General features: G+C 40.4%; 1 protein-coding gene across 2 annotated transcripts in view; it reads left to right on the forward strand.

Moving 5' to 3' along the window:
- Positions 1-27,291, forward strand: part of P3H2 (prolyl 3-hydroxylase 2) — a 292,787-nt gene that overhangs the window by 217,164 nt on the left and 48,332 nt on the right. For both annotated transcript variants that reach the window (XM_073626398.1, XM_073626399.1), the window contains exons 4-6: positions 19,226-19,357; positions 21,861-22,003; positions 26,041-26,130. In XM_073626398.1, the coding sequence (XP_073482499.1) occupies positions 19,226-19,357; positions 21,861-22,003; positions 26,041-26,130 (365 nt within the window). The remainder of the gene's footprint in view (positions 1-19,225; positions 19,358-21,860; positions 22,004-26,040; positions 26,131-27,291) is intronic.

Below are 27,291 nucleotides of genomic sequence, written 5' to 3' on the forward strand. Positions count from 1 at the left end.
TATGACAGGCTCTCATATCCTTTTAATAAAATGCATTTTACTTTTAAGGAAGATGATCGAGTAATAATCTATTAACATCAGACCACCTTAGTGAAAAAAAATATATTCCGCATCTGTGCTAAAGAAAACCTCTAGTAAGAAATATTAAGGTTGCCACTACTGTTCATAGAAATTGTTTGTGCTTGGTTGTCTCTGGCCTCAAAGTTCAGAGTCACTACTGCAGGATAAGCACATGGCATGTAAAGTCAAGGTGATGTCAGATCCTCCCTCTGAAATCCATGATTGTTCCACGTTACATACTAACAAGCACTGAAGCAGTTTGTGTCAGCATGCAAGCCAGGAAGCCATCATTTAGCCTTCCATTTTTTCTCAGTATAGATTTGCTTTTTAAAGCCCATATCTGAATAAGGGTGAAGCCCCCTCCCATTCTTCCCTCCCACCCATTTATCCGCTTAAAAAAAAACCACACATTTTTGGAGTTCTATTTTATGCACCTATCTACACTGTCGGTGCCTTTGATGGTGTTGCTTCCATGAATGGCAACAGGTGAGCCAGAACTGCAGTCTGTGCCCATGTCAACCTGTCACCTCTCCATGAGGTCATCATTCTTCTGGGGCTTGAGAGAACCCTGCCACTGAATAGCCAAGAGGAAGAAGATAAAGCCTACGGATCCAGTGTATCATGCTTTGAATGCTTTAAAAAAGTCACTGGAAGCAAATCTGGCTAATGGGTATAAAAATACTTTGTACACTTTTACCTGACCCTTTACTGTCTATAGTGGAAACATCTAGGTAGGACAACCATGTCTACATAAAGCGGTATGCAGCCCTGTGTTTGTTACCACATCGATAAATCAGAGCTATACCTACCTTCTATCCATAGCTGCAGTCTCCCAGAGCTGTCATCTTCGGCCTGATGGGATTGCAGGTACCAGTAAAGTACTGGTCTCTACTTATGTCAGGGGGCTGGCAGGACCAGCTCTCATGTGACCACTGTGACAGCCAATCACAGTGGTCATATAATCAGATCGTCCTTCCCGCCCTAGAGAGTAAAGACCTTGTTAAATGGGATTTTGGGGCTTGGCTGGAAGTGGTGTAATGGCCGGTAGATATTACCAATTCCAGTTGTTACATTTTATAATAATTTCTATACTGTGTACAAGTTAGTTCCTTTTCCAGGTATAATATACTCAGAAGCCTACAAGTGTAGTATGGATGCCTGAACGTGTTAATAAAGCACTCTATAACTACTTTGCCTCCCAGACCACAGGACACAAAAGCTATGTGGTAAAATGTAATAAATTAAATATTAGGGGTCTATTTATAAAACATTTATTGGACGAATGACGCACATGCGTGCGCAGCTAACTATACAGGGATGTGCAGGCAGTTAGGTAATTTTAATGCAGAAGAGACAAAGCATGCATCTTCTGCATTAAAAATCCTGCCTCTTTGCCTGTTTTCATTTGTTACTTAAAGTTCCACTTTAAGAGGTCCATGTTGCGGAATGAGCATAGTACTTATCTATGGGGGAAGACACACTGGTGAAACATGTTATAAAGCTAAAGATTCCATTAGGACAGGGTTTCATATAGCCCTTCATATTAATGCATAAGTGTGTGTATTTTTTGCCCATACATATCTCCTGTGCCTGACCTCAGTACATTCCCGAGTTAAAGATGGTGCCAGTTACACATTACCGCTATACTGTATATAACTGTGTTAGAACACATAGATAGGTGTTGCCTGGCTCATTTATTTATGCTAGGTCTACTTTGCATGACACCTAAAAATTGAGTTTTATTTGTAGAAGCAAAAGTAACCATGGGCTGGAGTTGGAGCACCTTGGCACATAGACTGGTAGTTTGTATGACCCCTGCAGACCTCCATAGCTGTTGTAGGGGAGAGTTTCACAATGATGATTATTGTATTAAAAAAATAACATGAATAGATGGACATGACCTTCACCAGGCTAAACAGACAGATGTTCCTCATCCATTTTCTCTGGAATTTTTATTAAAATGAAACTTGACTTAATGCCAAAATGCCTTGTTTCTGGCAATGAGAAGAGCTTTAGTACGAGTTTTCTTTCTTATGTTATAATGGTTTTATGCAAGGCTTTCTTTTATTAATGATATATTCAGTTTTTTCCTTCCTACGTTAGTTGAAATGTAATCTTTTTTTGAAGTGTGTCCATTTAATTCTATCTCCAACATTTTACTCTTGTCCACAAAGCTGTACATAAAAAAAGTATACTCCATGTCACACCTGCTCCTTCATTATTAACATTTTTATCTCATAATGAAAGATAAATTCTTGTGCAAGTCACCAAATTCAAATACCAGTACATTGACTGGATGGTATTCATTCTTTAAGAGGAATTTACTTTCTATGACGAACGTACAGGGCAGTTTTTTTCCCATTGCCCATTCAAGTGAAAACTGAAACTGGATACTATATAAGTAAAATGCTAAATATGAGTCTAGCTTATTTTAAGGTACAGGGGTATACTAAATTGATTCTGTCTGCCTACTACACTGGCCACACTTTTAGCAGTCTGAACGATTTCTGTTTTAAGTGGTTGTAAAGGATATTTTTTTTTAAATTAATAAACATGGTATACTTACATGGTATTGCACAAAGCAGCCCTGAACCTCCTCATTTGGGGTCCCCTGCTGGTACTCTTGGTGCCTCCTCTTCTGAGTGCTGAGTGTGCCACCATATAAAGCTGCCTCCTATGGTGGCACACCTGTGGGCTGTGTGCATCCATTGGCACACACAGCATGATTCTGCCCCACCCCCCCGCTCTCTCCTCACAGGATTTTAATGACAGCAGCAGGAGTCAATGGCCTGTGAGAAGAGAGCAGCACTGCTAATGATGGGCACAGCACTGGATCGAGATAGGGAGTATAAAGAGAGGTGGGGGGCCATATTGCTGGTGGGATTTTTTAACCTTAATGCAGGTAACGCATTAAGATAAAAAATGTCTAGCCTTTAGAACTACTTTAAAGTGTATCTATAGCGCAAACTTTTTTTTAAAATAGAATGGGAATACATTAGAACCTGTGTGAGATTTTATTTGTCTCCCATTGTGGAGATTGCTCCTCTTCATTTGTTCTGGTGATCATAATCACGGAAATAAAAAGTGATGGGAAATCCAAAATGTTATGTTGTCATCAACAACAAAAAAAGGGGTAGATCTTCCAGTGGCAAATGTCAAAGAACCAAATTCCTCTCATTTTGTAGGAATTTCTTCTCACCTACAGTTGTATTTCTGGGGCAGCTTTCTCAAGACCTCCAGTTCTTTGTTTTTGCAATAATAAAAAAAATATATATATAAAAAATTCTAAACCTGCATCAAAGCACCTAGCCCTCAATACCACTCTTGACACATAGGCATACTAATACCACAAGACTGTTGGAGAAGAAAGACTGAGAAACACCAGGGTTCTTGGTTTTCACTCTAGCTCTGTCAAGAATGTAATAACTTATCCAGATTTTTTACACAAGATCACTTTATTTTTCTTACCATATTTTATGTTACGCCCATATTTAGGCTGTAACTTGAACCATGGTCAGTATGCACAGCCCCCCACCCCCAAACTGCTCATTCCTTCCTCCTTCTTTTTACAGAATCACAGGGTCCTTTTCCCAACAGCATCAGATGCATCATTCAGTCACAGGAAGTTGGAAGTCATGAATGAAAATATTACAAGTCCCATCTTCTACCATAACAGAGGGTCTTGTAATTCTCAATAGAGCACAAATGTGGTGATGTCACCACACTTGTAGTCTACTGATACTTCATCCAACCCTGTAGTTGAAGGTCTGCACCTCCTGTATGGGCCTGGGGCTGGAGGAAGAGTCTTCAGGAGCCACAGCATTGTGCAGTGTTTTGCAGGCTCCAATGAAAATAATGAATGTACAATTTTGCTTTTTGCAAAATTCATACTCACCTAAATCGTTGCAGCATCAGTTTGATGCTGCAGCTGTCCCCCAATGGCCCTACACAAAGAAATAAACAATCAAAGACCACTGATCACTTAGTTCTCTGGTCCTCTTTAAACACAGAGCTGTGACTGTCAGTCACTGGCTTTCTGCTCTGCCTCTCCAGCACTCACTGGAGAGCCGGGCTGTGGAGGGGCAGGAGCAGCTGGCTCAGGCTCTCAACAGTGCGCTGAGTGGCTGTGCCAGCTGCCAGTCAGGCATCTGGGTGAATCCAGACATTATTGTCAGGATCCCTACAGTGCTTGGAGCAGCTCTGACATCAGCTGCCAGCAGACATTAGCCCACTATTGGCTGAATCTGGGTCACAGGAGTGCAGAAATACTGTAAGTGCACTTCTATGACCTACAGGAGATGTAGGGCCAAAAAAAGCTTTGGCCATACTTCTTTAACATAATATTTGGTGCATATGTTGCCTGAAAAATAATTGTAGTGGTCTAGGGCAATTGTCGGTAACATGTTTGTCAAGGACATATATGATAGGTAACAATGATTCATTTTAAAAAAAATAGAATAATGTAATATTTCCGTGTAACAGCCTTTTATGTAATTTATAATGTGCGGAATATGGCTAGCAGCCATCTGTATGGGATTTTTCCTGAAAAGCATATCTTATTAGTAACAAATATAGAAATATACATCTGAAAATGAGCTTGTAAAATTCCCATATATCAAGAATGGTATTTGTACATCATGTGAATCAGGGTTTAGAATATAATAAAAAATCAATATATGGTTCGGCGGTCCAAGTATAGAAAACAAAGTGCTAAGAGATTCATGTAAAGTGCTAAGTATACAAAATAACAGACCCCAAAGAATTATTGAAATTCATACACTAAAAAACACAGTAAATGCAGAATCTAAAGTGTTAAATGATCAAAGAAATAGGTGATGAACTTCCCATGTGCAATAGGTGCAAATAGTCCAGTATAGTACAGCATCCAAAATGATGTTAACCTAAACAGAATAAGGTGCAAGTGACACAAGGTTCAAAGTAAACATATATCTTCAGAATGGTGCTAGTGATTACAGTGTTAAGTGCTTAATTCCAACTGGCATTTGTGATAATGTGAATAGGTGATCCTTTAGTGCGGTTACACCTAAGGGTGCAGTGGCTCCTTACCTTACCGCTGTAAGGTAACAGCATAAAGATAACCAAGGGTAATCCGAGTTCTAGGATCCTGCAATGGGTCTCCCTGAATATTTCTTTATGGATGGCGATATATATGGAGCCTGGTATCCTTGTGAATGCTTCTTATTTATATGTGTCTCCTTTACAGGGGTTACTAGCGGTGGAGATCCTCTCAGGTGGACACAACAACAGATGAAGAAAAAAGAGTTGGGGGCCCCAAATGTTAAAGTATATAAAACTAGAAATTTGCTTACAGCCAAAGTAAGGTACTCGCATAAAAAGCAGGTAAAATTAAGTAAAACACAAATCCAGCAGCGAGCTCGTGGCCTGACGTCACTTCCGGTGCCCATCTATTCCGATGCGTATCGTCACGATCACGTGACTTCGTCAGGGAATAATTATTAGCACTGGAAGTGTCCTTAAATAGGTTTAATCTTGTGTACTAATGATCGCCCATTTTCTTGTAGTCCTATAGTTAAAACAGTATGGCAGCCATTTTTAGTAGATGTTCATGAGTAAAAAAAGATAAAGATGTCCAAAGTAGAAAAAGTAAGAAATACACTAGAGATATTAATAATTTTAAAAATTACCAAGTTTTTAAATGGCAAAGCCATTTGGGACATTTAGATCCTGTCTCTACCTACTCTACACAGTTAGAGTAAATCCACCACATGTGAACACACAATCTGATCATAATACATCAAATAGACTCTATCAGTATAATGATCAGACATGATAGAAATATAGTCGAATCTCCAAGACAAACAAGACCTAATGAAGGGTATGGAAACTCCAATCATCATACCCCACAATATTCAGATAGAAGACCTCCACACCACAATTGGACCCCCCAAAACGGTTGGAAAAAATCACATAGAAGAAATAACAAGAAGCCTTATAATGGAAATAAGAATTGGAATAGACCACCCTACGAACAAAGAGACACAAGGGGCCACCACATGTGACACATAGACAACGTTGAAGAAGCCCAATACCCAACTATGAACATGGACATAGAGACAGAGGGGGTCCACCTCAAGGACCAGATCGTCCTTATGAACATAGCCCTATACCAACACACAACTACTATGCCCCCCTTAGAGACCGCCACGAAGAAGAAAGATGAGAGATACTATCAGACATACTATCAAGATCCACACCAAAATAGGACTTTTTATGGAGGGGCACAGAGAATTATCAGCCGAGGCGAACGGACGAAACAAGAGGGACGAGAAGAAGTTCAGGAAGACGAGATGATGTAGATCAGGGAAGAGACAAGTGAAAGAGAATAAAAGGAGAGGGGATCTTTAATCTAAGTGGCATGCCACTCACACAAGAACATATTGGAGTTTTGGACAAGGGGTGAAAATAGGGACCTAAGAAGAAATTGGACAAATTTCAAACCTATATAGGAATCCAAAAATATATTAGAAAGCTGAATATTAAAAAAATACATAGCGAGTAACCCAATTAAAAACAGACTCCAAGTAGAAAACCAGGAGATTCTACATAGCGTACTTTGAAAAAAAAACTATTTTCAATCCCCCTGTGAACAATAATAAACACATTGAGGTGTTCAAAAAATAGTACTACAAGATTTGAAGGATTTGAAGATAAAGACAAAAGAAGAACCCAACTACATGAAAAGTGGCATCAGGAAACTCATAAAATGGAAAGATGTCGTTATCCGACCAGCAGATAAGGGAGGAGGAATTGTGATCCTCTCTAAAGCACAATATAATGAGAGTATGATTAAACTCTTAGAGGATGAAAACACTTACTACCCAGCAATCCTATATTCGGATGTAGGAAGGAACTTGAACAAGTTGTACACCTAGGTTTAAAAAGGAATATATTGAATAAAAAAGAGGCCAAATTCCTAATACCCGAATCCTGTTGTACACTGATTTATATATTAATTACCAAAGTTGCATAAAGATAAGGTGAACCCTCCATCCAAACCGATAGTTAATGGGATAGATTCCTTTACTGCTAGAATTGGACAATACATAGACAACTATTTACAGCCAGCCATACAGAACACAAGAGTGTATCTGAGACATATGAAGCAAATGCTACAAATTCTAGAAGGGATACTAAGGAAGAAGGACCATGGATTATGGCCACAGTGAACCTGTCCTCACTCTACTCGGTAATACTTCATCATCAGGTGCGTGAAGCTACAAAATGGGGCTTAAGAACGTATACCACACTACCCTGTATTCCGAGAAAATTTCTCGTCAGATGTCTAGACTTCTGCCTAAAGAACAGTTACTTCTGGTATAATCACAACTACTACCATCAAAAAACAGGAGTTGCTATGGGAGCACAATTTGCACCCAACATAGCGAGCCTGTTTATGGCCCGATGGGAAGATGAAACTGTGTTTAAAAATACACCAGTAAACGTGTCATCTTCAAAAGATATATTGATAACATTTTTATTTTGTGGAAAGGGGAACAGAACCAGTTGGTATATTTCCTAGAAAAACTGAAAAGGAATTATAGAAATATTAAACTAACCTGGGACATAAGTAAGAAGACTATATCATTTCTGGATTTAGAAATAATACAAAAAAGGTGCATACTCAGTTCAAAAACTAATTTTAAAAACATAGATAAAAACCGCAATCTGCCATTGGAGAGCTGTCATCATCAAAAGTTGCTCTATAATATATAATGAAAGGCCAATTGATGTGCCTAAGACGAAATTGCACTCAAAGGAATTACTTTTTAGCCCAAGCAGATAAAATAGGACACAGTTTCATCAATAAAGGATACAACAGCAAACATATAAAAGAGAAAATATTAGAAGTAGCAGAAATGGATCGAAAAGAACTCATTAACTCCTTCAGCCCCGGAAGATTTTACCCTCTTCCCGACCAGAGCACTTTTTGCAAAACGTGTCGCTTTGACTGACAATTGCACGGTCGTGCAACATTGCACCTAAACAAAATTGACGTCCTTTTTTCCCCACAAATAGAGCTTTCTTTTGGTGGTATTTCATCACCTCTGCGTTTTTTATTTTTTGCTCTATGAACAAAAAAAGAGCGACAATTTTGAAAAAAACACATTATTTTTGACTTTTTGCTATAATAAATATCCCCCAAAAATATATAAAAAACTATTTTTTCCTCAGTTTAGGCCGATATGTATTCTTCTACATATCTTTGGTAAAAAAAATCGCAATAAGCGTATATTGATTGGTTTGCGTAAAAGTTATAGTGTCTACAAAATAGGGGATAGTTTTATGGCATTTTTATTTGTAATTGTTTTTTATTAGTAATGGCGATCTGCAATTTTTATCAGGATTGCGACATTATGGCGGACACATCGGACACTTTTGACACTATTTTGGGACCATTGCCTTTTATACAGCGAACAGTGCTATAAAAATGCACTGATTACTGTGTAAATGACACTGGCAGTGAAGGGGTTAACTACTAGGGGGCGATGAAGGGGTTAAGTGTGTTCTAGGGAGTGATTCTAACTGTGGGGGTGATGGGGCTTCAAGTCACATGACAGCGATCACCGCTCCCGATGACAGGGAGCTGTGATCTCTGTCATGACACAAGCCAGAATGGGGAAATGCCTTGTTTATATAGGCACTTCCCCGTTCTGAGGCTCCGTGACATGATCAACAGGAGACCGGCGGACATCGAGTCCGCCGGTCACACTGTACACCTGCTATCCCCAGCTCCTAAAGGGGATGTACAGGTACGCCCATTTGCCCACCTCTGCCATTGTGCCAACGTATATCGGCATGCAGCGGTCGGGAAGTGGTTAAAGACAAGAAAAAACGAGATTCTAGGGTAAATACAGTACCGATCGTTTTGGATTACAATGCCCAATATAAAAAAATTGAAAGAGTCATAAAACGGCATTGGCACATACTGCTAACGGATAAACATCTTCAAGAGCTCTTACCTCAGAACCCTAAATTCATATACAAAAGGGGCCCGACGATATGAGATAAGATTGTTAAAAGTATCCCAGATCCACCTTCGAGGGGATTCACGTTCTTTACAGGAAAAGTCTTCTTTCCATGCAAATGGTGTTTTGCATGCAATAAAACAAAACGCCCGGCTGAAAAGAAATTCACGTTCACATCTACAAGAACAGGTAACACCTTTGAGGTCAACGACTTCATATGTTGTAACACAGAAGGAGCAGTTCACACTTTGGAATGTAGCTGTGGGCTACAATATATAGGGCGTACGAACATGTACAGAATATCATTAAGGGATTCGACAAACATAGTGTTTCCAAACATTTTGCCACACATCATAACAAAGACCCCACCCAATTGAGGTTTTGGGGCATTGAACCATACAAAAAACACTGGCGTAGTGGTCATAAAGTAAGGACCCTTAGTCAGTTAGAGTCAAATGGATTTTTATATTGGACACTTTTGCACCTCGGGGATTGAACATTGAATTCGACCTCAACTGTTTTATCAGTGATTTTTAACAAGTAAGAAATAGTTTTAAGAATTTTTAGTGCTAGTTTGGTTGTCTTATATATAAATATATATATATATATATACACTATGAATTTTTATATATATATATATATATATATATATATATATATATATATATATATATATATATATATATATATATACATAATCTCACAAAAGTGAGTACACCCCTCACATTTTTGTAAACATTTTATTATATCTTTTCATGTGACAACACTGATGAAATGACACTTTGCTACAATGTAAAGTAGTGAGTGTACAGCTTGTATAACAGTATCAATTTTGCTGTCCCCTCAAAATAAATCAACACATAGCCATTAATTTTAAAACCGTTAGCAACAAAAGTGAGTACACCCCTAAGTGAAAATGTCCAAATTGGGCCCTATTAGCCATTTTCCCTCTCTGGTGTCTTGAGTCTCATTAGTGTTACAAGGTCTCAGGTGTGAATGGGGAGCAGGTGTGTTAAATATGGTGTTATCGCTCTCACTCTCTCATACTGGTCACTGGAAGCTCAACATGGCACCTCATGGCAAAGAACTCTCGGAGGATCTGAAAAAAAGAATTGTTGCTCTACATAAAGTTGGCCTAGGCTATAAGAAGATTGCCTAGACCCTGAAACTAAGCTGCAGCACGGTGGCCAAGACCATACCGCGGTTTAACAGGACAGGTTCCACTCAGAACAGGCCTTGCCATGGTTGACCAAAGGTTATCCAGAGGTTATCTTTTGGAAATAGACGTATGAGTGCTGCCAGCACTGCTGCGGAGGTTGAAGGGGTGGGGGGTCAGCCTGTCAGTGCTCAGACCATACACTGCATCAAATTGGTCTGCATGGCTGTCGTCCCAGTAGGAAGCCTTTTCTAAAGATGATGCACAAGAAACCCCACAAACAGTTTGCTGAAAACAAGCAGACTAAGGACATGGATTACTGGAACCATGTCCTGTGGTCTGATGAGACCAAGATAAACTTATTTGGCTGCAACCAAGTGAGGAGTACATAGACAAGTGTGTCTTGCCTACAGCCAAGCATGGTGGTGGGAGTCATGGTCTGGGGCTGCATGCGTGCTGCCAGCACTGGGGAGCTGCAGTTCAATGAGGGAACCATGAATGCCAACATGTACTGTAACATACTGAAGCAGAGCATGATCCCCTCCCTTCGGAGACTGTGCCACAGGGCAGTATTCCAACATGATAATGACACAAACACACCTCCAAGACGACCACTGCCTTGCTAAAGAAGCTGAGGGTAAAGGTGATGGACTGGCCAAGCATGTCTCCAGACCTAAACCCTATTAAGCATCTGTGTGGGCATCTATAAAGGGAAGGTGGAGGAGCGCAAGGTCTCTAACATCCACCAGCTCTGTGATGTCATCATGGAAAAGTGGAAGAGGACTCTAGTGGCAACCTGTGAAGCTCTGGTGACCTACATGCCCAAGAGGGTTAAGGCAGTGCTGGAAAATAATGGTGGCCACACAAAATATTGACACTTTGGGTCCAATTTGGACATTTTCACTTAGGGGTGTATTCACTTTTGTTGCCAGCGGTTTAGACATTAATGGCTGTGTGTTGAGTTATTTTGAGGGGACAGCAAATTTACACTGTTATACAAACTATACACACACTAGTTTAAATTGTAGCAAAGTATCGTTTCTTCAATGTTGTCACATGAAAAAATATATTAGAATACTTACAAAAATCTAAGGGGTGTACTCACTTTTTTGAATTACTGTGTGTGTGTATATACAGTTGCAATAAAAAGTATGTGAACCCTTTGCAATGATATGGATTTCTGCACAAATTGGTTATAAAATTTGATCTGATCTTCATCTAAGTCACAACAATAGACAATCACAGACTGCTTAAACTAATAACACACAAAGAATTAAATGTTACCATGTTTTTATTGAACACACCATGTAAACATTCACAGTGCAGGTGGAAAAAGTATGTGAACCCCTAGACTAATGAGATCTCCAAGAGCTAATTGGAGTGAGGTGTCAGCCAACTGGAGTCCAATCAATGAGATGAGATTGGAGGTGTTGGTTACAGCTGCCCTGCTCTATAAAAAACACACACCAGTTCTGGGTTTGCGTTTCACAAGTAGCATTGCCTGATGTGAATGATGCCTTGAACAAAAGAGCTCTCAGAAGACCTACGATTAAGAATTGTTGACATGCATAAAGCTGGAAAGGGTTATAAAAGTATCTCCAAAAGCCTTGCTGATCATCAGTCCACGGTAAGATAAATTGTCTATAAATGGAGAAAGTTCAGCACTGCTGCTACTCTCCCTAGAAGTGGGCGTCCTGTAAAGATGACTGCAAGAGCACAGCGCATACTGCTCAATGAGGTGAAAAAGAATCCTAGAATGTCAGCTAAGGACTTACAAAAGTCTCTGGCATATGCTAACATCCCTGTTAGTGAATCTACGATACGTAAAACACTAAACAAGAATGGATTTCATGGGAGGATACCACAGAGGAAGCCACTGCTGTCCAAAAAAAACATTGCTGCACATTTACAGTTTGCACAAGAGCACCTGGATGTTCCACAGCAGTACTGGCAAAATATTCTGTGGACAGATGAAACCAAAGTTGAGTTGTTTGGAAGAAACACACAACACTATGTGTGAAGAAAAATATGCACAGCACACCAACATCAAAACCTCATCCCAACTGTGAAGTATGGTGGTGGGGGCATCATGGGTTGGGGCAGCTTTGCTGCATCAGGGCCTGGACGGATTGCTATCATCGAAGGAAAAATGAATTCCCAAGTTTATCAAGACATTTTGCAGGCGAACTTAAGGCCATCTGTCCACCAGCTGAAGCTCAACATAAGATGGGTGTTGCAACAGGACAACGACCCAAAGCATAGAAGTAAATCAACAACAGAATGGCTTAAACAGAAGGAAATATGCCTTCTGGAATGGCCCAGTCAGAGTCCTGACCTCAACCCAATTGAGATGCTGTGGCATGACCTCAAGAAAGCGATTCACACCAGACATCCCAAGCATATTGCTGAACTGAAACAGTTCTGTAAAGAGGAATGGTCAAGAATAACTCCTGACTGTTGTGCACGTCTGATCTGAAACTACAGGAAACGTTTGGATGAAGTTATTGCTGTCAAAGGAGGTTCAACCAGTTATTAAATCCAAGGGTTCACATACTTTTTCCACCTGCACTGTGAATGTTTACATGGTGTGTTCAATAAAAACATTGTAACATTGAATTCTTTGTGTGTTATTAGTTTAAGCATGACCAATTTGTGCATATATATATATATATATATATATATATATATATATATATATATATATATATATATATATATTATAATATAATATATTTTAATTTACTCTCTAGTTCTTCCCCCTTTTTTTGTAGATAAGATATGTTTCACTTCCCCAATATCTATCAATCCAGGCACTGTTTTATGTATATATGAGATATGTTGAGTTATTGACTTAATTTCCGGTGTCCCCAGCACCCTCTGTCTCGGCCGTTTCCCATACCTAAGAATAGATATACATCCAGAGATACTGTATAAACATTTCTATGTTCCTTGGCATCATCAAATTTGCTGGGATATGTGCCATCCAAGCAGTACATAACATCAAACTTTGCTCATTATCTATTTTAGTAATTACGATTGGTGACTGTGTGTTTAATATTTGTTTCAAGATCAGCTAAAAAATGGCAGCCGTTGTGTTTACTGATTGTAGACTACAAGAAAATGGCTGCGGTTGTAGTTTTTTTCATGAACATCTACTAAAAAATGTCCGCCATTAACTATAGGACTACAAGAAAATGGCCACTCGTTAGTACACAATATTAAGCCTATTTAAGGACACTTCCAGTGCTAATCTATATTCCCTGATGAAGTCACGTGATCGTGACGATGCGCATCGGAATAGACGGGCACTGGAAGTGATGTCAGGCCGCGAGCTCGCTGCTCGTTTTACGTTTTACTTCATTTTAACTGCTTTTATGTGAGTACCTTACTTTGGCTGTAAGCAAATAAATCGCTAGTTTTATATACTTCACCATTGGGGCCCCCTGCTCTCTTTTTTTTCTCCATCAGTTGATGTGTCCACCTGAGACTATCTCCACCGCTAGTAACCCCTGTAAAGGAGACACATATATAAATAAGAAGCATTCACCAGGATACCAGGCTCCATATAGATCACCATCCATAAAGAAATATTCAGGGAGACCCATTGCAGGATCCTGGAATTCGGATTACCCTTGGTTATTTTTATGCTGTTACCTTATAGCGGTAAGGTAAGGAGCCACTGCACCCTTAGGTGTAACCGCACTAAAGAAAAGGATCACTTATTCACATTATCACAAATGCCAGTTGGAATTCAACACTTAACACTGTAATCACTAGCACAATTCTGAAGATATATGTTTACTTTGAACTTTGTGTCACTTGCACCTTATTCTGTTTAGGTTAGCATCGTTTTGGACGTTGTACTATACTGGACTATTTGCACCTATTGCACATGGGAAGTTCATCACCTATTTCTTTGATCATTTAGCACTTTAGATTCTGCATTTACTGTGTTTTTTAGTGTATGAATTAGAATTTTTTTTTTAGTCCATTATCTTGTACACTTAGCACTTTATATGAATCACTGAGCACTTTATTTGTTTTCTATACTTGGAACGCAGCACCATATATTGATTTTTTTATTATATTTCCTGCTGGGTAGTGTTTCACCCAATCGGTGCTTGCCGCAACCAAGCACCATATTTATTTATTTTTAGTTCAGGCAGCGTGGGAATATTTACTTTCTCTCTATGGTTTAGAATATACCACTTAAAGTGTATTGTATTTTTGTTTGTTTCAGATAGAGTAGAGAATGGTTAAAAACCCTATAACAGTGGTCTCCAAACATGAGAGCAGCAGCTCCCCCAGGTCTCTTCCTTCATCGATGTACATGAGAGCAACAACTGCCCCCGGTCTCTCCCTTCTTATTGGCTGAGACACAGCAGCAGGAGCCATTGGCTCCCATTGCTGTCAATCACAGCCAGTGTGGAGGGATCGGAGGCGGGGCCGAGTCACGCTCTGTGAGTCTTATTGGCACACAGAGGCAGTGAGCATGCACAAGTGCCCCCATAGCAAGCCGCTTGCTATGGGGACATTCGGCAGGTGGAAGGAGCCAGAAGCGTCTGGGGGGGACCCAAGAAAAGGAGAATCAGGGCTGCTCTGTGAAAAACCATTGCAAAAGATAAAAAATTAACCTTTAGAATCACTTTAACCACTTGCGGACTGCCCACCGTACATATACTGCGGCAGGGAAGCCGTTCTGTGCAAGATCATGTACCTAGTGGGAGCCCAGTGGCGGGTCTTGTGGACTCAGTGTCTACCGTCACCCGCTGTATATACAGTACACAGGCAGAATGGAGATCTGCCTATGTAAACAAGGCAGATTGCCGCTCTGTCAGTAGGGAAGCTATTGATCCAGTGTTCCTTCAAATCAAGGAACATGGATCAATGCCTTCCCCTTGTAGAAACACCTCCCACACCAAAAGAAAGCACAGGACCCCCAGTTAACCCTTTGATTGCCGCTAATGTTAACCCCTTCCTAACAAGTGTCATTAGTACAGTGACAGTGCATATTTTTAGAACCTACTGGAGGGGGTGCTATGAGAGCAGTGCTTACCTGAGAGTGGTGTTTCTACTAGAGAGAGCGATATGAGAGCAGTGCTTTACCTGAGAGTGCTGCATCTGTTAGCGGAAGTGTTATGAGAGCAGTGCTTTATCTGAGAGTGGTGCATCTGCTAGAGAGTGCTATGAGAGTAGTGGCGTACCCGAGAATGCTGTAGCTACTAGAGAGAGTTCTACTGTATGAGAGCAGTGTTTTACCTAATAACACTCTGTCTAGTATGTATGGCACCCATAGGTATAACATTGCTCTTATAGCACTCTTTCTAATAGATGCAGCACTGTGAGAGCAGTGCTTTACCTGAGAGTGTTGAATCTACTAAAACAAGTGCTATAAGAGTAGTGCTTAACCTGAGAGTGCTGCGTCTACTAGAGAGAGAGAGTGCTACGAGAGAAATATTTTACCTGAGAGTGATGCATCCACTAGACAGCGTGCTATGAGATCAGTGCTTTACCTGAGAGTGGTGCATCTCTAGACAGAGTGCTATGAGTTCAGTGCTTTACCTGAGAGAGCTATGAAAGGAGTGCTTTACCTGAGAGTGGTGTATCTACTAGAGAGAGAGAGAGACTGCTATGAGAGCAATGCTTTACCTGAGAGTGGTGCATCTACTAGACAGTGTGCTATGAGAGCAGTGCTTTACCTGAGAGAGCTATGAAAGGAGTGCTTTACCTGAGAGTGGTGTATCTACTAGAGAGAGAGAGAGAGAGAGAGAGTGCTATGAGAGCAGTGCTTTATCTGAGAGTGGTGCATCTACTAGACAGTGTGCTATGAGAGCAGTGCTTTACCTGAGAGTGGTGCATCTACTAGACAGCATGCTATGAGAGCAGTGCTTTACCTGAGAGAGCTATGAAAGGAGTGCTTTACCTGAGAGTGGTGTATCTACTAGAGAGAGAGAGACTGCTATGAGAGCAATGCTTTACCTGAGAGTGGTGCATCTACTAGACAGTGTGCTATGAGAGCAGTGCTTTACCTGAGAGAGCTATGAAAGGAGTGCTTTACCTGAGAGTGGTGTATCTACTAGAGAGAGAGAGACTGCTATGAGAGCAATGCTTTACCTGAGAGTGGTGCATCTTCTAGACAGTGTACTATGAAAGCAGTGCTTTACCTGAGAGAGCTATGAAAGGAGTGCTTTACCTGAGAGTGGTGTATCTACGAGAGAGAGAGAGTGCTATGAGAGCAGTGCTTTACCTGAGAGTGGTGCATCTACTAGACAGCGTGCTATGAGAGCAGTGCTTTACCTGAGAGTGGTGCATCTACTAGACAGTGTGCTATGAGAGCAGTGCTTTACCTGAGAGTGGTGCATCTACTAGACAGTGTGCTATGAGAGCAGTGCTTTACCTGAGAGTGGTGCATCTACTAGACAGCGTGCTATGAGAGCAGTGCTTTACCTGAGAGAGCTATGAAAGGAGTGCTTTACCTGAGAGTGGTGTATCTACTAGAGAGAGTGCAATGAGAGTGGTGCTTTACCTGAGAGTGGTGTATCTTCTAGAGAGAGTGCAATGAGAGCGGTGCTTTATCTGATAGTGGTGTATCTACTAGAGAGAGTGCTATGAGAGCAGTATTTTACCTGACAGTGGTGTATCTACTAGAGAGAGTGCAATGATATCAGTGCTTTACCTAAGAGTGGTGTATCTACTAGAGAGAGTGCAATGAGAGCAGTGCTTTACCTGAGAGTGCTGCATCTGCTAGAGAGAGTACAATGAGAGCAGTGCTTTATCTGAGAGTGGTGTATCTACTAGAGAGAGTGCTACAGTATGAGAGCAGTATTTTACCTGAGAGTGGTGTATCTACTAGAGAGAGTGCAATGAGAGCGGTGCTTTACCTGAGAGTGGTGTATCTACTAGAGAGAGTGCAATGAGAGCAGTGCTTTACCTGAGAGTGGTGTAGAGAGTGCAATGAGAGCGGTGCTTTACCTAAGAGTGGTGTATCTACTAGAGAGAGTGCAATGAGAGCAGTGCTTTACCTGATAGTGCTACATCTGCTAGAGAGAGTACAATGAGAGCAGTGCTTTATCTGAGAGTGGTGTATCTACTAGAGAGAGTGCTATGAGAGCAGTATTTTACCTGAGAGTGGTGTATCTACTTGAGAGAGTGCAATGAGAGTGGTGCTTTACCTGAGAGTGGTGTATCTACTAGAGAGAGTGCAATGAGAGTGGTGCTTTACCTGAGAGTGGTGTATCTACTAGAGAGAGTGCAATGAGAGCGGTGCTTTACCTGAGAGTGGTGTATCTTCTAGAGAGAGTGCAATGAGAGCGGTGCTTTATCTGATAGTGGTGTATCTACTAGAGAGAGTGCTATGAGAGCAGTATTTTACCTGAGAGTGGTGTAATTACTAGAGAGAGTGCAATGAGAGCAGTGCTTTACCTGAGAGTGGTGTATCTGCTAGAGAGAGTGCAATGAGAGCAGTGCTTTACCTGAGAGTGGTGTATCTACTAGCGAGAGTGCTATGAGACCAGTGCTTTACCTGAGAGTGGTGTATCTACTAGAGAGAGTGCAATGAGAGCGGTGCTTTATCTGATAGTGGTGTATCTACTAGAGAGAGTGCAATGAGAGCGGTGCTTTATCTGATAGTGGTGTATCTACTAGAGAGAGTGCAATGAGAGCAGTGTTTATCTGATAGTGGTGTATCTATTAGAGAGAGTGCTATGAGAGCAGTATTTTACCTGAGAGTGGTGTATCTACTAGAGAGTGCGCTATGAGAGCAGTATTTTACCTGAGAGTGGTGTATCTACTAGAGAGAGTGCAATGAGAGCAGTGCTTTACCTGAGAGTGCTTCTTCTACTAGAGAGAGTGCAATGAGAGCAGTGTTTATCTGATAGAGGTGTATCTATTAGAGAGCGTGCTATGAGATCAGTGCTTTATCTGAGAGTGGTGTGGTGCAGGAGTGATGCATGTACTTGTGAGCAGAGCTATAACTGAGAGAGTGCACATTTCCAGAGAGGGCACTAGGACTACTGATTTTTCGTATCTGAGAGTTCTTTGAATGCACCAAGTTACCAATGGAATTGTTTAGTTACCAGGGAAAATACCTATTTTTAGAGACATGCTTTAATGATGAATGATGCCAGTTGAAACCCAGTAAGTAACATTATAAAAGACACATGTTTTTTTGTTTGTTTTTTTACACTGAACAGGTTAATTTCATTCCAATAATTATTCTTTCTCCTTGGCGTATTGATTATTACCATCACACAACGACTATCACATGTCTGTGTCCCAGCCATCCCCCTAGTAAATCTCTGCACACTGCCCAGAAATTGCACATATGGAAGCCTTTAGTAAGCTATAGTACTGAGCCAGCTATACAATTACTCTGTGGAGGTCACTAGTTCTTTGACTGAAAACTGCCTGTATACCACACTATAATGGCTGAAAAATAGGCTGCTAATAATCAAGATAAAATGTTTCAGGGCCAGTCTGTTTTATGACCCTGAATATTCGTAAATTGGTTTACTGCTCAGTGTGACTCCAGGAGACTTGGTACTGCTGATTTTGAGATGGATTACACCCATAAAAGAAAAAGATTGTCAGATAGCTAAGAACTTGTAGACAAGCTCTGCAAATCATTAGCAGAGTGTGCGAACTATGGAAATGTTATGTTATGTTTTTAGTGATGTACCTTAAAACCTGGGAAGTTTCTTCCCAAATTGGCAAACAAAAAGTTTTCTCATTGGAGTTTTTTTTTTTCTGAAGACAGAGAGACAAGCCTTATGATGAATAGCTTTTATGTGGCTATATGTTCTTTGCCAAGTCAGTGAATTTCTATTAACAGAAAGAACGAACTAGCAGATTTATGAGCAATGATTTTGAGAAGTGGGCAACTGCTGACAATAGTCTGAATTTCCTTCAGTACGGTTATGGTATAAAATAAAGAACAAATGTATAATTGGCATCCAGTTAAGTTAATTTTAATTATATGATTTTTTCCTCCCCCCAATTAAAGATCACTATATCCAGATCTTAGTTTGTGAACATGAATGCATAAGAGACCTGTCCACACGTCCAGGACGCCTATCACCTATTGAGGACTTCCTTCCCTTACATTATGACTTCCTGCAATTCAGCTACTACAGAGGTAATATTACTTTTATTCTAATTTCTTTTTTGTTGTCTTTAAGCTTCTTACAAGTTGTATGTCGTTTTTTGAATTATGCACTAAATCATTAAAATATATTGTAAAACCAAAGCGTTTAACCTTCTATTAAAAAACGCTGCTTTTAGGAGTGTCTGGCTTTCTTTTTCTGTCTCTAAACGCTCCTCCGTGTTAGCCTATGCGCCCATGCACACATAGTCGTTTAGAAGCAGAGGTATTTACAGGTAGAAGAAAAACACTGCCGGCACATCTAGAAGCAGCAGCTTTTTGGCAGAAAAAAATACTTAATGTATGTAAACACGTGTTAACGCCAGGTGTGTTTAGCGCTTGAGTGTTGATCTATTTTAACATAACAAATTAACACCTAAGTGCTTGGTGTACCTAAAAGCATCTAGATCAGGGGTCTCAAACTGGTGGCCCTCCAGCTGTTATGAAACTACAAGTCCCATCATGGCTCTGCCTGTGGGAGTCAGGCTTGTAACTGTCAGCCTTGCAGTGCCTCATGGGACTTGTAGTTTCGCAACAGCTGGAGGGCTGCCAGTTTGAGACCCCTGATCTAGATGTCTTTACACGCATCAAACCAGGAAGAAAGGCCTTTAGGAGAGCTGGGCAAATGCCCTGTGTACATTAGACCTTGTATCTGCCGGCTTCAAACTTCCCACCCACACATCCATTTTCTGAGGCATAGTACGCCAGGGAATGGAGTGTGAGTGGGCAGACACTAATGTGTAGAGGTGGGAGGAGAAGGAGCAGCTTTCACACTTGGCACACCCTGTGCACATGCCTATGGATCTGAATAATATGTCTGGGTTTCCGGTAATCCGAAACCCGGGTAAATGATTTAAAACCCGGACTGTCCGGGTAAATCCCGGATGGGTGGCAACCTAACTGGTTAAGGGGCTAATCCCTGCAAATAGCCAACCCCATTGTAACTTTTACCTGTAGAAGACCCCTTGTGTAGACACTTAAAAGCCCTAAGACTGCTGCTGGGTGTCCCCATCTTTTGATGTCAGCAGCCCCACTAAATTTAGTGCTGCGACTCAAGTGACAAGCTATATTATTCCCCTTTACCTACACAAAAGTGGGGCAGGTGAGGGAAGAGGTGGAGCAGAAGGGCCAGCGCATAAGGGTAACTACACACTCCCAAAAGAAAAGAAGGCTATGACATGCGAGGAAGGAGGGGGCAGTACTAAGGAATATACTCCTTTTGGAGTAGTCAGAATGTGGAGCAAGTTTATAGACACTTTGCAGTGTCCATTGTAGCTAGAAGAAAAAAAAAACTGCACGCAAGTACTTGATTTTTTTTTTTTTTTTGTTTTTGTTTTACCTGCAGGTTTTTAGTTGGCAACATAGTTTTTAAGCAGGATTTTAAAATGTTGGAGACATTTGATTTTTAGAGTTTTAGGCTACATTCACGTGGCAGAATAGCAGCAGATAGTTTACTACTAACTATCTGATTAGGCTATGTGCAGGCCTCTTTCCCAAGTACCTGCTCCAATCCCTCTCTGCCAATCTCTTTACTGGCTTCCCCTACCCCATCGTATAAAATTCAAAATACTAACCACAACATTCAAGGCCATCCACAACATCACCCCAAGCTAGAGTATATCACCAACCTCATCTGCAGATATCGCAGAAATCGTCCTCTCCACTTTTCCCAGGACCTCCTTCTCTCTAGCTCCCTTGTTACCTCCTCCCATGCTCATCTCCAGGACTTCTCCAGAGCCTCTCCCATCCTCTGGACCTCTCTGCTCCAGTAGGTCCAGTCATCTCTTACCCTGTCTGCTGTTGGGTGATACTTGAAAACTCAGTTATTCAGGGAAGCCTACCCCACCTCCATCTGTACTTGAGTCACCTCCATCAGATCATCCCCTGCAGCTTTTATCTATTGTACCACCTCCCTCCCCTTTAGATTGCAAGCTCCATGAGCAGGGCCGTCCTATTCCTTCTATATTGAACTGTATTGTAATTGTACTGTCCCCCTTTTTATTGTAAAGTGCTGCGTAAACTGTTGCCGCTATATAAATCCTTTATAATCTGCTTAGATGAGCAGTAAACAGCAGCAGCCCCCGCCATTGATTTCTACAAAGAAAGTACTACTATTGATTATTGCCAATGGACGCTGCTCTGTGCTCATTTGAATGTAGACTTAATTTAAAGTAAAATTCTGTCCATTCTTTTTTCAGATTTAGTAGGGGAGGGTTTTAATCTCTATTACGCTTTATGTGCTAAAACATATGTTGCCTTTTGGATATTTTTTCTTGCCTTTTCTTCCAGAAGTACCTGTCAGAAAGGGGGATTTCCCTTACTTTCTGTTGTCAGTGGGACGTATCCCTACAAGGGGAAGCTGTCAACAACCAAGGGTTGATACTCTTCTTCACGCTATCAAAAACAAACTTTTTTAGTTATTATGTTTGTCATTAAATGATTCAGGCGCTTTTTTCTCTATTTGACTGTAATGCATTGTTTGGATTTTTCCATTTAGTTGGAGATCACTTGAAAGCTTTAGAATGCGCCAGATCCTATCTGCTCTTCCATCCTGAAGATAAGGATGTGTTGGAAAATGTCAGCTTTTATGAGGGTCTTTTACAAGATTATTTGGATCCAGCTGATGTTAGGCCTAGGAAGGTAAGCAGGAGCATCCATATTTAAAACTTCCTGGAATTTAAAGTGGAACTTCAGTCTCTCAATGAACTTTGACTATTTTTAATCATAATGCTGCCAGCATTAGTAAACAGATAGGATTGTATATCATATTTACTTGTTTTAAACTTTAAAAAAAAAAATTCAGTTTCTTCCTGGTTTCCATGCCTAGGCAAATGATGTCATACATCCCAGGAGTCTTCAGGAAGGAAGGAATTCATGCCTGAGCTCAGGGAAGATGGGTATCCAGGAAGTAAATGCTACATAAATTATCTGCCCTTAATCAAGATGGCCATGGCCAGAAATGCTATGTGATTTCTTAGCAAAATAAAGCATGAAGATGTGGGGGGGATGAGGGAGTTTGCCCCAAAATTAATGAAACAGCATTTTTGGTTTGTGATATTCAGATGCAGTGAAGTTCTTCTTTAAGTGAACAAATAAAGAACTAGTAATGGAAAAGATCCTTTAAAGTTCCTCAAAACCCAATCATAAATATATCTCAACATGTTATTCAAATTTCAAAAGTCCTTAAGTCTTTTTTTTTTACATCTACAGCTTTCAGTAATATAATGGCTGATGATTCTATCATGAAGGTCCTTGTTCAGGCACTTAATGATAATTTGGTGACAATCTACCGGTTGTGCTAATGCATTATTACCCTTTCACATGGCAACACTGCTGCAAACACTGGGGGTTTTGCCAACACACATTGCATAGGCATGGTTCACTATTGTCATTACTAGAAAGCTTATCCAGAACAATGATGTGTAGCCACCACTGGAGTATGTGTAGACTGAAAAAGGCAGAACAAGATCAATAGCACTAGGATGTAGCAGAGGTTAAAAAAAGGTGAAAACATTATTTTACGAGAAAAGAATAAAAAATACCAATTGTTTATGATACTTGGTGATAAAGCAAGCTAGATGTAATCCAGTAAAGGTTTAAAGCTAATTTAAAGTATATCTAAACCCAAAAACAAAAATGTTATGTACCGGTATATTGCAGATCCATATTAACAATCGGTACTTTATATTATCTGGCTTCATTATTTTTTCCTTTTCTGGCTTTTATTTTTTTTTTATTTGTAACTGGTAATTCTGCAAAATAATACCCCCTTCACCCTGGCTGATTATGTCACTCAGTCCACTGTATCTATGGAGGGAGCCATGGTTGTCACACTAGGTGGCCATGTTTGCATTTGTTCATCTCTTTTACATGGAGGATGGCGAGGTAACAGAAGGAAAATAAGATTTTCATGCTTACCAGTTTAGCTCACAGGACGCGCCAAGGATACTGTATTTCTAGCAAGATCAACAGGTATTTTGTGCATTTTATGCAAATAGTTTAAGCCTAAAATGGAAAACAAATGCAGTCCTCACATCTAAGTACTGGTAAACTGCAAAATATGAAATCTGTATTCTTGGGTTTAGTTATCATTAACTATGCATAGGCAGATGTTGCAGTCATCAGGTTCAGCAGTCTCAAATATCATAATTATTTTTCTTTGATGCTCACCTCTTATGTTCTTGTACACAATCAACCCTATCTACCCCTTATTTTGCTTTTATTCAAGATTTTCAACAACTGTTACCTGATGGAAATACACTGCATCTGAGCACCACAAACCAAAATGCTTTTTCATTCATTTTTAATATTCAAAGCAAATGGAGCTATCCATCCTTGTCTCCAAGCTTTTTTTTTTTGCTGAGAAAACGCTTTGAAAAACACCTCCTAGTATTTCTGGCCCTGGCCTTTTTTAGTAAGGGCAGATGATTCATGTAGCATTTACTTCCTGAAATTCTTATGTCTTTAGCTCAGACATGCAGGAAGGAAGGTGTGCTTAGCTGAGAAAACCCCTCCTCCCAACCTGGAGACTCCTGGGATGTAAGACGTCATATGCCCTGGCCTGGAAACCAGGAAGTACCTGAAGAAATGTAAAAAAAAGTTTAAAACAAGTAAATATGATATTCCTTTCTATCGATTAACTAATGCTAGCAACATAAGAACTAAAAAGGCCAATGTTGATTGGGAGAGTGAAATTCACTTTAAGTTTTCCTACCTTACAGGAGAGTTCTGTTAGGTGGAATGCTGGGGTATACCTGCAGTGGTATTCCTTCTGCACCTGACATATGGTTACAGAAGTACATTCGTTTTGCAAATAAACATGTATATTTAAGTAAGCTTTGCATGCAAACATTAGGAAAGAAACACCAAAGTCTTATACATAATTTAAAGTGTCAAACCACCCAAAATGTCATTTTTTGGTAAATGCTAAAGCAATCTATATGTTGACAGATCCAAGGCATATACAGCAAGAAGACAGTGACTGACAATACCCACAATGCTCCATCTATAACTAAAATACTACTTTGGGTTGATAGACCCTACAACATTTTGGAATTAAAGCGGAGCTCCAAGCTCCCCCCAAAAAATATGTAGCTGCTGACTTTTAATATTAGGGCACTTACCTGTCCAGACATCCAGCAGTGTCCTCACCCGAGCCGATTCTTCAATCAGGTGCTGGCGTCGCCATCTTGATCAAGGGAAACCGGCAGCAAAGCCTTGCGGCTTCACAGCCAGTTTTTTACTGCGCATGCACGAATTGAGCTGCGCTTTGTGGATGTGTTGCAGTCTTCTGGGGCCTGTGAAATGTCCCAGAAGGCTGTGGGGGAAGGAGGTGGGCCGAACCTCTGGCTCAGTTCGCCATGGCGAACTAAGCCAGAAGTGGAAGTGGCAAGCGGGTACCTGTCAAAGCCAGGTACCCTCTCCCCCCTCCCTCCCCAAAAGGTGCAAAATTTGGCAGTGGAGGGGGGAGAGGCAGACAAGCGGAGCTTCCCCTTTTTAATTGTGATAGCTTTTGACTAGCCAAATACTTTGTTGCATTCACTAGTACCCTATGATGACAAGGATCACACAGGGAAAATAGTGTAAGCAATGTATTTTGAAGTGGTAAGTGCCATAGATTTTATAAACACCTTCAGAACCTGGAGTTCTGAAGTTGAACACAGGCAGTCACCAACACTGCCATGAACAGGCAATTTAAAGGGACACACACACACACACACAATTGCTTGAGGATCACTAAATTTTGAAAAAAAAACAGGTCCTATGTCTGGTGGGCCTGTCCAAAAGGTCCAGCAATTTTGGATCAGAATATTCAACCTTATCTACTCGGTTACAGGGATGAAAATACCCAAGAAAGCCAAGACAGTTGGAGATCTCGTCTTGGACTTGTCTCGTCTTGCAATTGTCTGCTCCTAGTGGGGGGCGGATCAGGGAAGTCACCCCCACCGGGAGAAGACAGTGATTATTGCTAGCTGCTATAACAACCACTAGCGATCATCGCAAGTGAATCCGGCAGGCTGATGGTACCTAAGTTGATCGATCAACTTGGTACATTCAGCCTGCCCACACATGGTTCCAATCCCAGGCGGTTCAGCAGAGCTGAACCAGCTGAGATTTGAACTGTCTATGGCAGGCCTAACTTTCCTCTTCTTTTCTCAAATTTTTTTGCTGCTTTTTTTTCAAAATCTTTTTTTCCTTGAAAAAAATGTATTCTAACCTAAATTGGGATGTAAAGCATAAAACTTTGCAGTAAAGGAAATACTAATTGATTAATACTACCGTTCCCTATTTTTCAGTATAGTTGGGATAATACCTGCATTGTTTTTTAATAGCCAGCATTTGTGTAGTCTTGGCTTATCAAGTTTGATGTACTTGGGTATTTCTGAATATTGATTTGGATCGAGGGTGCGCCCACCCATATATATTTGCATGCTACTTTTGGCATTTTTTGTATTTCAAATGTCTTTGAATAAAAACTATTGAAAGAAAAAAAAAAAGCAGGTCCTCTACAAAGTATTTTTGAGTGGACTGTGCATGTGTGTATCATTCTGTTCAATTGACTGGTTTGAATGTTTTTTTTGTGTTGATTTCAGTGGAGAATAATTTACACGTAGGCATCAATATAATTGGTTATATGAAGAAGTTTCCATGTAATAGACATGTGGTGTTTTTTCCAGGAGGCTGAAGAATATGTAAGACGTCACAGACTGGAATCAGAAATCATACACATTGCAGCTCAAGGACTTGGGTTTTCATATAATGAGCCAGTAAGTGCCGAGAGATCAAAGAGTCTGTGTTTAGGAATATAGCACTTCAGTTATTATTTTTCTTTTTTTATTAATATTATCATTATTCTTACCAGTCTATCATTATTGTTACCAGTTGTAAAAAAAAGACGGTAAGAAAAAGAAATAGGACAGGTATGAATGATAATTTCCAGGCAAAATGCAGTTTACCAATTATTCTGAACATGCAAGCAGTGAATTACCCCATCCAAGGAAAACCATGCAATTTGTGGATACCTATCATCACGATTCATGAATTGTATATTTCTGCCTTAAATGGCTTTTTTAGGCTTTTCTCTCATGTAATATATAGTTTGACTGTATATTTAAAACAAAATCCTGTTCCCTAGAACAGGAATAGATAAAAATTGTCCAAAGGTGACACATGTTTTGGTGGCAACTGTCAAAGGACTCACTTACACTAGCATCACCCTTTGACGAGGGATCCACAGTGAATCACTTTTCAGAAGGCGTTTGACAAGTGGTGAGAAGGTGTTACGTCACCTCCTCACTGCCTGTTTTAACCTCCAAAAAACTGCACCACCATGCTGCAACTATGTGTATTGCATTGGATTGTGGGACAGTTGCAGTGTGGCTCCATTAAGTTGGGGACAACCTTTGTCACGCTGTGGGGTGTAACAAGTGTACACCCACATTTGCTGCCTTTGCAACTTAAGAGAGAGCAGTAAAGGAGTTTTAAAAACAGTGGGACTGGTTCCTGATTATGTGACCACTGTAACAGCCCATCACAGTGGTCACGTGATCAGGGAGACCTTCTTGCCCCCCCCCCACCCCCAGGGGTTAATAGCCAAGTTAAAGAGTTAGTGGGGCTGGGTGTGAAGGGGCTACATTCAACAACTCTGTTGTGTGAATTATTTTATAGTGTACACTGAAAAAACAACATTTATTTAATAGAGAGATAAAAAGCGCGTCCTCTTACATTTTTCTTTCCCTGCCACTATACTGTTCATGATGTCAAGGAACTTGTAAATTGAGCCTATCATGCCTCATTTAAAAACAACATTGTTCAATGCATATGAGTAGTCAGATCCATCAAACAATAAACTCATATAAAGCGTTCTGAAATGCCTTCATCCTTGAAGAACGTAGGTGAGGAAGTAATCTCTAGACAACAATGCATGA

The sequence above is a fragment of the Aquarana catesbeiana genome, linkage group LG04 (assembly GCF_042186555.1).
Source record: "Aquarana catesbeiana isolate 2022-GZ linkage group LG04, ASM4218655v1, whole genome shotgun sequence".
NCBI classification, from domain to species: domain Eukaryota; kingdom Metazoa; phylum Chordata; class Amphibia; order Anura; family Ranidae; genus Aquarana; species Aquarana catesbeiana.